This window comes from Populus nigra, chromosome 10, assembly GCF_951802175.1.
Source record: "Populus nigra chromosome 10, ddPopNigr1.1, whole genome shotgun sequence".
Taxonomy (NCBI): domain Eukaryota; kingdom Viridiplantae; phylum Streptophyta; class Magnoliopsida; order Malpighiales; family Salicaceae; genus Populus; species Populus nigra.
The window spans coordinates 6746097-6761700 of NC_084861.1; the positions used below are offsets into that span (position 1 = coordinate 6746097).

At 33.3% G+C, this 15604-nt stretch overlaps 1 protein-coding gene across 2 annotated transcripts; it reads right to left on the bottom strand.

The window, feature by feature from the left end:
- Positions 1-5140: 5140 nt before the first annotated feature.
- Positions 5141-12793, bottom strand: LOC133705631 (aldo-keto reductase family 4 member C10-like). Of its 2 annotated transcripts, none has more exons than XM_062130939.1 (3): positions 11667-12787; positions 9882-10133; positions 5141-5562 (listed from the first exon to the last, which is right to left on the bottom strand). In XM_062130939.1, the coding sequence occupies exons 1-3, from the start codon at positions 12231-12233 to the stop codon at positions 5302-5304; spliced, it is 1080 nt and encodes a 359-aa protein (XP_061986923.1). In that variant the 5' UTR covers positions 12234-12787; the 3' UTR covers positions 5141-5301. The 2 variants fall into 2 exon arrangements, with proteins under 2 accessions (XP_061986923.1, XP_061986924.1); XM_062130940.1 differs by lacking the exon at positions 5141-5562 and adding an exon at positions 6478-6636 and having other exon boundaries at positions 11667-12793.
- Between the last annotated feature and the right edge of the window lie 2811 nt (positions 12794-15604).

The following is a 15604-nucleotide window of genomic DNA, read 5'->3' on the forward strand; positions in this document are numbered from 1 at the left end:
CTAGTTTTAGCTGGAAAGAGGACTGGTCTATTCCCTTGAAAAGGCCAGAACCTTGCTATGAAATCCAGGAAGAAAACTGTGTATAAAAAAAACGCGAGTGTTGTAGTTCTTTGAAAAGCGTGAAGTCAAAAAACTTAAAGAACATATACTGATTGCAAATTCCAAGAGTTAGGTGAACTTCATTAGCTTCCATGTGAACGCTAAAGAATCATTCTGTTCATCTCTGATCCATACAATGCTTTCTGTTTTATGCTTCAGTACCGTGCAGCCTCATTTGGATGTCACCGCGTTTTTGCCTTTCAATGCTATTGACCTTCTGGCTTGGGGTTTTTACATTGAAAGGTTGGCTGCTTGATAAGGATTTCTTGACTTGAAAATTCGGCCAGAGAACTGCCATAGTTTAATGGAAATAAAGGTTGACAAGTAGTCATTATTGCCTTCCTATTTCACAAATCACGTTGCCGTTTGCCCTTCTAGTATATCAAATAAACTGTGAATATATATATATATATATATATATATATATATATATATATATATATATATATCATGATGTTAGGGTTTATATACTGAAAACATGTATTTTCAGTAATTAAATACTTGTTTCTTGCATAAAAAACTAAGGTGTTGTAATTCATTAGTGGTTTAACAGTAGAGTTCATTTTAGAGCTTGGTTGCAAAGTCAGAGTCAATGGTTTCATCATTTTTTTCCAAAGAAAACAATCAAATCTCCTTTTCGAATCTTGTTTTTAAAAAGGGGACTTCGTAGGAATAGCAAATAATTTGGATCATCACTAGTTTACATAGTTATACGGGTAGGAATTTTTTTTTTTGAACGTATTTAAAAAAAATATAGCCATATATAACTATTTTATTTTCCATTGCTATTAAACTCGGTCTATTGGATTCACTTTAAAATTTTTCAATATGATTCTTTACTTAACTTGAGTTTAAACTTAAATCTCATTGAAGTTAGCCCAACGTTATTTATTTAACTTGGTTGGTTTAAAGATAATTTTGTTGGCCGGTAAAAAAAATATAAGGATAAAATTGAATTATTTTTTTGAAATGGATAGAAAAAACCCTTATGAACCAACTTCTTACCTCGTCCTAGTTTAAAATTAAACCATATTGGAATTGTCTCGACATGATCCGTTCAATTTGACCAGCCAAAAACAACTCGGTTGACCGATGAAAAAAGTTTAAGGATAAAATTGAGAAAAAAAGAGGTAAAATTGACAGGAAAAAAACATCTCAACCCGATTCCTTGCCTAACTCAAGTTTAAAATTAAATCATATGAGAATTGTTCCGATATGATCCATTCGATTTAGCCGGTATAAAGGCAACCTAAATGGTTATAAGAAAAAGTTAGAGGATGAAATTAAAAAGAAAAAAAAGATGAGATTGAGTAAAAAGAGAGAGGAGGGAAATGGAAAAAAGAAGGGGACTGAATTGTAAAACAAGAAAGCATCACTGTTAATGTATGTAAATAGTAAAATAAAGGTAATCAAACCGAATTTTATACTGGAATATCCCCCTTTGAACTGTGGATATCCACTGATTTTGGGGGTGGGTCAGTCGTTTAGATTACATAAGGTATTTGCAGCGTGTCCACCAAAAATTACTTAAATCCATAAAGTCAAAACAATGGAACAATCAACACACCATATAAATTCTCGGTCCACAGGTATGATTATAGAATAAATATTTTAGCTTTGTTCATTTAAGGCAAGACCAAGGACCAACTTGTGTGCTATTTTTATGCCCTTTCTAAAGTTTGACTGTTTCCTCTCTCTCTCTTTTTTTACCAAACATTTGATCTCGAGCTTCGTCTGAACATGCATGTGTCATGCAAGTTGCTGGTCAACTCCGGCGAATGGGAGGACAAGTTATTCTTTTCTTTCCCCTCACTATTTTTTTCCCCATTTCTTTTTTCTGTCAAACAGTGGGAACTCAGCATTAAATATATATGGAGTTGGAATGTCAAAAATAGAAAATTGAAATTATTTCTCCAAGATTTTTTCTGGAAATTAGAGGCATGAAAAATGGCACCTTGCGTAGGAATCTCTACATAAATGCTAAAGAAGGGCCATTTGGCGATTCACTCAACATGGAGACCAAAGAATGCTCCCACTGCTCTGCAAGACTGCAAGGTACCTTTACAAGTCACGGCGGCCAAAAAAAAGACGCCAATTGGCGATTGCCATGCTATCCTTTCTTCTCTCGTTTCCTTCGGCCATCCCAAGTGAGTGCAGATAACTTTTGGTTTGTTTAGGCCATAAAGAATTCTGCTAGATAAGCACAAACCCTGCAATCAATCTCATTGCTATCTGCGCACCAATTAATATTATGACAGTGACCAGTAGAGAATGCAAAACATGTAAGAAAACGAGCCACCATGACATGGGATCCACATTCATCATGTTCAACAAGAACATCTGATGCACCGCAAGCCTTTTTGCAGCAAATGGATCCAGACAAGAAATGGGTGCCTTTTACTTCCACTACTGGAGGTAGGGGTGCCAGATCCATTCACAAAGAAAGCAAAACATGTTGCTCTAAGTCTTTTCAGGTGGCGAAAGCACCATCACAAAGTATCTTTGATCACTACCCAATACGTGATGAATTATTTCACCCAGGACTTTCTCAAACCAGCATTTTGTTTAGCCTCTTTATGCATCCTCGTCTCATTCCCATGTTTTAGCATCGGTACAACACCAATGGTTGGATTTGCTGTTTTATTTAAATCCATGGCTCTTGGTGGCTACAAGCACTGTACTGATACGAAAAATTAACAGAGGGATTATGGGCTTCTCCCTGAGCGGAGACATATACCCGCGCAGAAAAAACTAAAAAACGAAAAGAAAAAGCTCCATTAGCTGGTTTAGAGAGGTAGGAGCATCGGGCATGTTCTCACTTGATGCTTTTGTTGACAAAAGGCAGCACTGAAATCAATGCCAAAATCTCCAAAAGCTTTTGGAGACCACGACGCATGGATGATTTGACCATTGACAAGAAAATGCTCTAAAAATTAGCAGGAGCCTCATCGTACAAACCCTTGAATCTGCTCTCTTTAGTAAGTTTCCTAATTAGGAAGACTAGATGAAAGGGTTTTCGAGACAAAATCTTGAGCCTTGTCAGGGAATTTTTCAGTGGAGTCACTCAATCTTACATAAGCTAAGATAGAGTGCCTGCCTGACTGACAGCTTTATTGCCCACCAGATGATCTGGTCAATTTATCGTGTGACAGCCGGGGATTTGCGTTCAGCACTTGTTTTCGTCACAATATCATCATAAGAAACTTGAAAGTTTTCACCTCCTTCCTGTGTCTCTCTGACAAAATATTGCTCATTTCATCTTATGATGTTCTTCCAATAGTAATGACGAAATTCAAACATTTAGGGTTTAATGTGAAATTGATGTGAAACATCAAAGTCATTGAACGTGTACCTTAATCTAAAGTATCCAATTATTTAAACCAATAATTTCAATTCATTAAAAGTAAATGCTTAGGATCACGAACGCGGATGTATGTGTGAAAATGTGATGTCTGGGCATCTGCAGTATTCATGAGGCGAAAATTTCAACAAGAAAGAAAATTTGAACATGGATGATGACAAAACTTCCAAGAATAAACTGACAGTTGTAGCATTGACTCGCGTCCTCGAAGGAATAAAGAGGATTTTCATTGTGATTTGTGAGTGTGTTTCAGAATATATTTTTTATTTTTTAATATTAATACATCCAAAAATAACTAAAACAACTTTTTTTTTCAAATTTTAATACAAAACAAGTGCAACCTCAATTCTAAACTTTCTGCTGTACAAGAGTAGTAGATTGCAAACGGAATGCAGTGAATCACTGGTTTCAAGTTTCAACTTCTTGTCAGAAATTCAAAGATCACAAGCCCCATTGAATATTATTGCATTATTTGCTAAAAATTATGTCAAGAACTCATATCTATGGTGCAGGAAGGCCCATTCTTTTTGGTGCAAATTATGGGTGATGAAGTTAAATGGGAAATCTTCACCCCTTTGGGCATTTCTTTTTTTTCTTTTTAGGTGTGGGTGCAGTGATTAGATTGTATTTGAAAATATAGTAATAATTATTTTTTAAAATATTTTTTATTTTAAAATATATTAATATAATATTTTTTATTTTTTAAAATTATTTTTGATATCAACATCAAAATGTTATGAAAACATCAAAAAAAATTAATTTAAAATAAAAAAAAATAAAAAAATAATATTTTTTAAAAAACATTATCAAAACGCAATGCAAACACAAAAAAAACAGACGAGAGACAGAAACTGTAACAACCCCGATTTTCTACTTCTGTTTTTTTCGCGATACATTGAAAGGTTTCACAGAAACAGACAAACAAAGAGGATGGAGGAGGAGAATAAATAAACAATCCATTTCCACAGTGGACTCCAGAAACTGAAAGACCCGATACGAAGATGGAAAATATACATGGACCTTCAACGCAAGATCAATAAACCAAGTTCCAAGTAGATTCCAGACTGCGAAGCAAACCAATCCAACCAACTAAATCTAATTGGAAATAGAAAAAATATGCTGAGATTAATGAATAGTGCAGCATGGAACAGAAAAGGTTTTGCTCCGAATCCTACAAAAGTAGTAGTAGTTTATTGACATCCCACAAAGTAAACTTTAAAAGAAAAGATCACTTCCTGTTGAAAAGTGCGAAATACACATCTCAATTCTGAATAAAAAAGTATGTATCTTAACAAAAAATTGATGAGGAATATTCAAATGAAAAATTTAGTCCAAGAATTGACAAGTAAATAGAAAAAAGTGATGCTGAAAGGCCATAACCAAGTTTTATAAGCATTTCCATAACCAGGATTTCTTTTCTTTTTTCTTTTAAATAATAGCAATCACAAAACATAAGGACAACACAATTACCTGATCATCTTACGCAACTTTCAGAAATAAATCATGTGGTAGATTCTCTATATTTCAGCGTATTATGTAACAGCCATCATTTGCTGGGTTTACTTTGCAGTTTAAATTAGAACTTTACAGAGTGACTTGTTCTTGGAGATTCATTGAGTAACACTTCTTGATGATTGCATTCAAGCATACAACCTTATGGAAAGATATGAAACACCCATATTTACAAAGGAAAAGAATTTGATTTCAATCAATAAGAATGTCACTTTAGATTTCCTATTCGGCATCCACGAAATTAAAATCTCACAAACAGTGAGCACTCATAAAATGATGGCATCTTTTAACATAAATGGCACACTATCTCAAGAAAATAATATCAAATATCAGGCATTGGACTCCATATCGTCTTCTATCTCACGCACAGCTTGAAGGGGACCACTACCAAACATGTAGCCAGTGTCTGATAGATTATTTAGAGGGCCATTTCCAAATAAACATACCTGTGGCTCAATCTTATTCAAGCGGTTCCACTCGTCATCAGACAGAGACCAACTAAAAATGTCTATGTTTTTCATTATGCGATCTGGCTTAAGGCTACAGGGTAGGACACTGGTACCTCTCTGCATTCCCCACCGTAGAATAACCTACAACAGATAAGACAATCAACCTTTCAAGCTACAAGTAGGAATGCGATATTTTTCGTTTAACTCTTTGATGAAACGTAAAATCATATTTAAAAGTTTTAAAAGCATGTTGATATTATTTGAGCTCTAGGTTCAGAGTCTGCTTTCTCATCAGGCAGGCCCATTTTCTTGGTTTAGCAAAAATCTGGTAGGAGATTCCCATTTTGCAGTGGCCAGTTGATGTTTTAGGGTCAGATTCCATATGTCACCAGGGGCATTAGTGTGTGTTTTTGTGAACACATCGCCTAAAGTTATAAAATCAGAGGGTGAGAAGGAAAAAAAAACATTAATTTAAAAATCCTCCCGTGGCCTTGGGAATAAATCTGTCAAGCAAGTTGGATTTGCAACAAAATACAGCTTTCTGTACCAGAGAAGAAATTAGAAAATACAAAAGAAAGTCTGCAAATGCAAAGGAGAAGGCAGTAAACGAAATAACAGGATGACATTAGCAGAAAAATGCTGACTAATTGGGAGTGAGTTTCAACCTGTTTTTCGTTAAATTTGAATTTTTTTTGCTTCAATTTTATTTTTTTTGATTTTTTTGATCATTTTGATATCAAAAGTGAATTTTAAAAAGGAGAAAAACATTATTTTAATGTTTTTCCAGCGAAAAACACTTCAAAAAACAACTACTACCACACTCTCAAATACCCTCTAAAACAGGCCATAACATGAGTCATTACTGTGGGGAGAAAAAAAACACTGCCAGGCAAGGTTGTCCAAGGAGCATAATATTTTAATTGTTTCTGAAACCAAAAAAAAAAAGGAGAAGAAATTTCAACATATCAACGGTATCAGAAAAGAGCCACCATGCTAAAAAGCAAAAAGCCTAATGCATGCACAAATTAGTTATTGAAAGAAAATCATGATCTAATAAAAACAAATAAAATAGCCCAAACTAAGATTATAAAAGAAGAATCTTTCAGTCGTTAGCTTATCTTCAGCAGCAAATAACTCTCAATTTGTTTTTTCTATGAACTTCTCCAAAAAGCAGACCATTATAGCGACAGCTTTAAAGTTTCCATATCCTGCCAACTGAAAAGAACTAAATGCTTATATTAACTTTCAAAACTGAACTTCAACTAGTTTAGATGGTCACTAGTGAGATTTATAACAACTTGCTGTTACTACCCTCTTCAAAACATGAAACAGATGTCAATTAGAAATGACACAGAAAATAAAACCGAAATGAATACTTGAGATCATCAGCAGGCACCCAAATTACACTTTTGAGCTCCATGAATCAAACGATAGTTGCTTTAACCACCCTTGACTTACAGATGACCAAGACAGAAATAAAGTGACTTAGTATTGCAAAAAGGTTCCAAATAATATCCATGTCAAACAAAAATAATAGAACCATATAATAGATCAAAATATAGGGTTTGCTATTCTGTTTTGCTCTTTCGTGTTTTTCGTGTTCCCTTGATTCTCTTCTATTCTTTCTTCTCCCATTTTATCTTCTTGTTTTCTATATTGATAAGCATAATTTCTAGGAACATCAAATAGTTTGCAGAGATATAACTTCAATGATCCAAATGATTGTAAAATTTTCTTGAACACACTACAACAACAGGAACCATTGACCCTGGTGATGCTAGGGTGACAAAAAAAAAACATAGATAGCTTTTAGAGAATTTTCAATTTCTAATTTTCTATTCAAGCACATTAGATTGATTGTGACATAAATATGTTTGATTGCAGTCCATAATGATTTTCACTATGTTTCCATCAGTGGGTTCAACATGAAAGGAACAAATAGAGAGAAATGAACCTTTCAAGCTTGTTTGGTAGACTTTTAATGAGGGAAAAGGAAGGATACTGAAAGAGATTGGAGGGTTTTCCTTAACTGTAACTGTCAGTTCCCTCCAATCAATGAAAGAAGCCAAAATCCCAAGTTGACTGTTAAGGAGGGGAGGAAATTGGAAACACAACTTGGTTTTTTTTTTTAATTACAATCAACCTTAGAAACTAGAATACAACTTGGCTTCTTTTTTTTTCAATTACAATCAACCTTAGAATTCCATGCATCCTCCTATAGTGCAGAACATATTTAGATATTTGTGCTTAAACTTTCCAACCAAACAAGGGTAAATGACTTCCTTTTTGCTCCCATCAATTCACACAAGGCACAAATAATTCCTGACTTTACTTACCCTTTTTTCTTCCTTAGGATAAAGCAATATTGAGACCAAAAACCAAACCACCATAAATTGGACTAATAGTATGCATTTTTCAGCAGTGAAGACACTGGCTTCAACTACAAGTTTCCAACAAATGCACTTCACTTTGTGCTTCAGAATTGTTCTCAAGCACATTGATGTCGAAAAGGGTAATAAAATAATAGTGGAAATGCCAAACCCTAACATAATCCCAAACAAAATAGGAAACTTAAAAGAATAGAAAGGACTGATAAGTCCCTGAAAAACAATAAATTAAATAACTAATGGAATCTAATTGGTCCTTGATTGCATTTCACTTACCGATTTAGGTTTTCTTGCTTCTTTCTCTTTGTATTTCTTGTCCTACACAACATTTTTTCTTCAATTGCTAAGGCAGAAATATCTGCAGTTGCAGTTTCAAGGTTACTGGAAAGCAAATTTTAACATTTCATGGCTTTATTAAGATAGTAAGATCAAGTTTAATTTCTCATATCTAATCCCGCTGCTCTTCAGAAATTAAACCAGATTTTTAGAGCTTCTGTTCAGCTGGTTCAGGTCCTCTATAATCAGGTTCCACAAATGAAGGACTCGTTGACTAATCCTGTATATTCTTGTTTTGTGAAATCACTAATCAGACCAAACAAGGGGATATTTCAAATAATAGGTCAAATCTCTAATCTAAAGCCTACATCAACTATCAAATGAATTCAATCATTAATCCTAGTAACCTTTAATGCCATGACAGATACCAAGTTTGTTTGACAAATGACAAATTAACCTTGCCATAAAGCATTCACGCTGTTTTGAGATTATGATGGAATATCATGGATGACTACTGTTTTGAGATTATGATGGAATATCATGGATGACTCTAAATGGTAGCTTTTCCTATGCATGCCCGATGACCACAATGACATTTGAGAACTTTGATCCATATACTAGAGGATGAGAATAAGTCCATACTCCTGAACAGAAAAGAACCATGTGAAGCTTATCCATGTACTGGGGATCTCCAGAATATTAGTTACCACTGCTTGTATGAGAATCATTATATTTCCGAATCCACCTTTTTATTTGTCAATATGACTTCAGCCTAGTTTGGCATTCAAACCTATGTGGATGTTAAAGGACCATTCGCTCTATCTATGAATAATGCTTCATATTTAGGTTGTTTTGATCCATTCAAGTTCAGGCAACTTCCAGAACAAACTAAAATGAGATGTGACCTTCAAATGACCATGTGTGATATACTTTCCATTTCATACAACCTTGATGGATACGGAAAAAAAAACTAGGTAGCTTTAAATTTTATCACAGCAAATGGAACATCCGGGAAGTTTTAGAAGCATCTAAATAGAATGGAATAAAAATGCATGTACAAGGACAAGACCCACTGACCCTTGAAGCTTTTGTGACTGGTAAAGGTACTGGACAAGCCACATGTCTGCTAGACATATACAGAAAAATGAATGCAAGCACCATTATTAACTGTATGGTAGTTTGTTAGTTGGTCTTAAGTAATGATCCTTTAGTCATGTTGCCATATTGCGTGGTGCACAAATTTTCCTCTAGGACTTATTTTGTGAGGAAGTGATCGCATACTCACTTTTAAGATCCATGCAATTCATGCTATATAGTTGGAGAGTGGATTCATATTTCGCACAATTAAGTTGGTCTTGAGTGTATCCTCTTAACAATCCAAAGCAAATGAAGTCCTCGCTATTATGCAGCTATGACAAATTTCTGTCACCATGTTTTTCTCTAGTTTCAGGAACCGATTATAAGTATGGTGTTTGCGCTAGTTTTTAAATCAATGCCCTTAACATTGACATTCAGATAAGCGCACACGTATTCTTCGTCAATATATCCAGGTGTTCTACCAGTAATAAAAATATTAGCACTGCAGATGAGCTGATATCCAGAAACAAGAAAATTGCAACTGTATACAAGTGACTGGCTATTTGAGGCAACCAAGGTAACAAGAAAAAAAATTCAACATAACATGCAGGGTCAAGGCAAGCATGGCAACAGCAAAAAATATTCAACATAACATGTAGGGGAAAAGGAAGTAGCACGGCAGATATAAGAAAAGGAGATGCATAACAGAGCAAAAGTTACCTGTTCGGGAGTCTTTTTGTGGCTTTCTGCTATCTCTGAAACGACACACAATTTCAGCATGGGTCCGTGTACTGATCTTGACCTCCTAAATGATATGCGAGGAGTGCCAGGTTCATCTTCCCCTGATCCACTATCAGATGGTCCAGGGCTCCAAGTGGGAACCCCTAAAGGTGTGTGAGCAGACACATGAATACCCTTTGATTGACAGAACTTTACCACTTCTTCTTGCCTCCAAAAAGGATGCAACTCAACCTAATATAACGAATAAATCAATCAAGAAACTCACATTCATGAAAAATCTATATTTCAATGACAATGTCATTATATCACACTGGTTTGAAAACATGCAAGTGTTAAATAAAATAGTTTGGAAATAATGAAGAAATTTTTTAGGAATAAGAACAAAGAGAAAAAAAGAACCTGTTTAATCCTTTTGATGGCAATCATAATTATAAATGTGTATACGTACATGTAAAAGTTATTTTGTTGAAAACATTCACTGTTTTCATCTCATAACATGCAACAAATTGAGTCAATTAGATATCTGTGGCAGGATACTAGAATGAAATTTCATATAATGAGGATCGGATGTCTTGGGGAAAACCATCATGGCAGGCTCAAAGCACGCCCTTCTTGACCTTAAGAATGTTCAAATCTTGACCATGTGTCATTCATGAAACATGTTACTTTTTTATTTGTCTCTAAACTAGAGCTACTTTTCACCATATAATATGCCAACCTTAAAGCTTTCTTGTATGTTGAAGCCACCTCCATTCCATCATGAATCCCCTCATTTTCAGTAAGTGACCTTTTGGGCTCGTTCTATATGACTAGATTCTCTGAATTGTCTTATTGTAATATTATATGCAAAGTAACTGATACATCAACAGCTAAATCATTCATCCTAATTAATTATCATTCTACCACGTAAAATCACTCAAGAATTTCTCTATACTCTTCATACACTAACTGCCATTCTCACTTGTTATGAAGTTTGGGCTCCTAGACAAATCCTTTCCTCCACTCTTTCTATCTCCTTGTATATTTATTGTAAACAGCATTGCCTCTTCTAACTTCTCATAAATTAATATTTCACTTACAAGGAGAAGATGCGCTGAATCTAAGTATTAACTCTTGTATTCACGCATTTTAACCAGAAAATTTTTAAGGAACAGCATGCATATAACAAGTCAAAATTAGATGTGCAGATATGAAATTAGATTTGCAACAGAGATCTACCAATTACATCCCGCACAAACTGTAATGGGAATAAAAAACAGATTAAATGGCTTCCTTTGATTTGTTACCAGCGTATAGTCACAGATAAGCCATGAAAGCGTATATACTTGCCAGCAGCCACAGAACTAGATGAATAAAATTTCTTATTCATGCATCTTCAACTAGTTTCTCCTTTCTTCTGCTTGCTTAAAACAAATTCAATGCCTCGAGACAATGAACTATGTTATATTGATGGTTCAAAGAAGTCCAGAAGAGGAAACAGACTGTTTCAAGTTTTAAGTGTAAGGTCAGCCTCAAAAGAAAGAAGCATCGGATGGTTGTGCTGGTTTTGGAAAGTCACATTTCCGGCCATCTTTAGATCTAAGAAAATGATTCTCTGTGGTGGAAGGAGTAATACACGAATCTGCTATTTGAAAATAGAGGTCGGACCTTATACCTTGTACATTTAATTTAACAGCACACTTTTGTCTAAATCAATAAAGGAACAACCTGAAATGTAAATCTGTTCAAATGGATAACAGAAGTCAATAAGGATGATGGCCCAACCTGATTGACCGCAGGCACAACTTTTGCAAATTTCAGCAACTCTTTGATCTGCTGGACACTGAAATTGCTGACACCAATAGCTCTGACAAGACCCAAGTCAACAAGACCTTCCATGGCTTTCCATGCTTGCTTCAATCGATTCAAAAACTGCCTGTATTCACTCCCCGACTTCGAAGGAGGATCGGTTGCGTCACCAAAAGCCGAGCTATCAGGCCAATGCATCAAATAAAGATCCAAATAGGAGACTCCAAGATTCTTTAGCGAAACCCTCACATAGTTCTCAATCTTATTAAGGGAATTCATAGTGCAGTAGAGCTTAGAAGTCAAGAAAACATCCTCCCTCATCAGCGAAGCATTAAATGCTTCGCTCAGGGCTTCCCCAACTTCAATCTCATTCCCATAAAGATGTGCACAGTCTATATGACGGTAACCAACAGACAAGGCAGTTTTCACGGCTTCGACACAGAGGTCTCCACCACTCTGCCAAGTTCCAAGTCCAATGGCAGGGATTTTGGCTCCTGTGTTCAACACAAAGTGACTTCCTGGTGCCCCAGTTTTCCCTTTCATTTCTTAAATCTTATTTCAGTCAGCAAAGTGTTCACGACGGATTCCTAAAACCCAGAAACCATAATTTGCAAAGATGCAATAACTCAATCCAAAACCAAGAGTACAGCAAATAGCAACTAGAGAAAGTGTTAAATCCAAAATCCTAACGGAAATGAAATACAAGAGTCAAGCAGGAACCCATCAATCAACTAGTACAAGAAAGAAAACCCAATTGAAATGGGATCCGAATCATTAAAAGAAGAAGAACAACAAACCATTCTCGATCCAAGAAAAGAGAAGAGAAGTAGACTAAAATAAAGCCCACCTCGTGTTTGTCAATTTATCCAAGTGAGAGTTTTCGTCCGTTTACCGGTTAAAACTTAAAAGAAAAGGAAATTCAATTCAGAACACGCTAATTCCGACACGAAATTGCAAAGACTGGAACAATATTAATAAATAAAGACTAGGTGGATGGATAGATGCCTTTGTAAAATAGTTAGCAAAACTAGATCATTGTTCGCAATGTGTTGCGGGTTAGATCACTTTTCTTGAGGTGAAAAAATATTTAGAAGTTATTAATGTATTTTCAGTGGTAAAACAAATTTGTGGTAGAGTGAACCAGACGAGTTTAAAGATGATTTGAAAACTGTTAAAAATGTTGCTTGAGTAAAAAAAAAATGCACTATGACATGTTTTAAAAAGATTAAGATGAATCGAAGTTTTAAAAAGATTAAGATGAATCGAAGTGCGTTCAAATTAGTTTGGATATCCACGTTAAACTAAAAAAAAATTAAAATAAAAATATATTGCATCCTGCAAGTAAAATTAAATTAACTTGTTAAATTTATGATTTGAATTATAAAATAAAATAAGTATATAAAAAATAAATTAAAGTTAAATATGAAAATTAATTTTTAATTAAATTAATATTGAAATAAAAAACAAAAAAATAAATTAAAAAAAAAACAAAAAAAACTTAAGTAAGCTTGGGTTAATTTGTCAAAGCTACAAACTGGATCATCTGATTGAGATAACTCCACATAAAACAAAACAAATTGAAATAGATCAAAAATGTCAATCACTAATCAATAAAATATTTAATGATAAAATTAAAAAAATATATATATCAATTAAAAAAATAATAGAAAAAATCCAAGTCAACCCAAGCAATAAAATTAAAATAACCTTATAAAAAAAATATATTAAGCATGATTCCAAATCAATTAAATGTTAAAATGATAAAATTGAGAAAAAAATATAAAAAAAATAGAAAACAGGAGCTAACCTGCGACTCGGGATAAACAATTCTAATATTACAAGATGGAATAAAAAAAAGAATAAAAAAATGACTAAAATTAACTCGAGCTAGCTCGTCAATCTCACGATTTAGAAGATGAGATTGTGATAAATTTATAGAAAGCAAAATGAAAAAAAAATATGAATTTCAATCTCAAATCAACTAAATAATTAAGGGTGAAGTTGAAAAAAAAATATAAGTTATCTTGTCAAAATCATAACTCGGGTCATGAGATTGAAATAACTTTATAGAAAATTAACAAAAAAATAATCCGAGTTAACTCAGCTTAACTTGCTGAACCCGTGATCAAGATTGTGAGATTGTAATGACCTTATAAAAAGTAAATAAAAACAAATTATGAAGTTTAAATTTTCAATAAATCCATTATTAAAGATTGAGATTGAAAAAATTTCAATCTAAAGACAAGACACAATAAAATGATCTCAATCTACATAGGTTAACTCGTAAAACATGTGACCCGATACATAAGATCGGGATAACTTTATAAAAAGTAAACAAAAATAAATCATGAAGTTTGATTTATAATCAATTCAATACTGAATGATGAAATTAAAAAATATCAATTAAAATAAAATAAAAACTTGAATCAATTGGATTAACTCGCCAAATCTATAACTCGAGCTATAAGACAAAGATAACTTTATAGAAAATAAACTAAAATAAATCATTAAATTTAATTATTAATCAAATTAATGTTAAAGGATATTTTCTGTTTTTAAAATGTTAATTAAAAAAGAATAAAAAAAACTTGAGTTAATCCATGAAACTCATGACAAGAATTACAAAACCGAGCTAACCATATATAAAGCAAACATAATAAATCATGAAACTTAATTTTTAATAAACTAAATATTAAAATATAAAAATAGAATAAAAATACAGATTTTAAAAGGAAAAAAAATACTATTAAAAAACACTATTTTATAAAACGGTGAATTGGTCGTGGTGGTCAAAGACGGCACCGGGAAAGAGCACCAGAGCAAACCAACTGCGCCAAAACACGCCTAATAAGAAATAAGAAGGCAAAACTCTACAACATGCTGAGCTGTGATGAGAAATCAATGTGCATTGGCAAGAATGCAGGAGACAGAAATGGTCAATAAATAAACAGCTCAAGCCATGACCGAGGAGTATTTATATATATACATTCAAATTCCTTTTATTCCACTTAGGTGTTTATTTTCAATTTAACCATGTTTAAAATGAAAATAAATAAATAAAAATAAAAAAATAACGATAAATCTTGAATTGGAAATGTTTTACTTGAACATATAATTTATATAATATAGTCTTGTATAAGGGTGATTTGATTTCAGTTCAGAAAAACAAATAAATTAAACCAAAAACTAAATCGAATGATCTATTCACTCGTCTCTAAGTATATGCCAAAAAAAGAGAGTTAATCATAACTTATTTCCCATGGCCAAAAAATAATAATTAATTTGCCCTCATGATTTAAAATATTAAATATTTAATTCCTGTGCTTTAATTTTTTTTATAGCTTAGTCTTTTCATTATTTTATGTTTTTTTTCCTTCTACTTTATTATTTTTTTATTTAGAGAGAGAGGGAGAGGGAGAGAGAAGGGACAATAAAAGTAGGCATTTAAAAAAAAAAAAAAACAAAACAGAAGATGGTGAACGCTTGCCCATGACTGTCTAATTATTTTTAGCACCACATGACGTAATAAATTGGTTTAAATAACAGTTATTATTAACTCATAAATACTGGTGGCATCCAATTAAAACGTAAAAGTGAAGAGAAATAACAAACCTTTTTTTTTTTAAAAAAAAAAAAAAACCTTCACATCAAATCAACTGAAGGGTCATAGACACATAAATACACCTAACAAGAGAGTTAGAGTGGTGGGCTTAAGATTAAAATCTACCGACGACCTACCCAGCTTGCAAATTGCAAATTGCAAGTTGCAACTTCAACCACAACTGCATTCCTTGACCGGAGAACACAATGGACATTGAATTGGATTCCACGGTTATTATTTAAAAAATATTAAAATAATATATATTTTTAATTTTTTATAATTTATTTTTTATATCAGCACATCAAATAAAAAA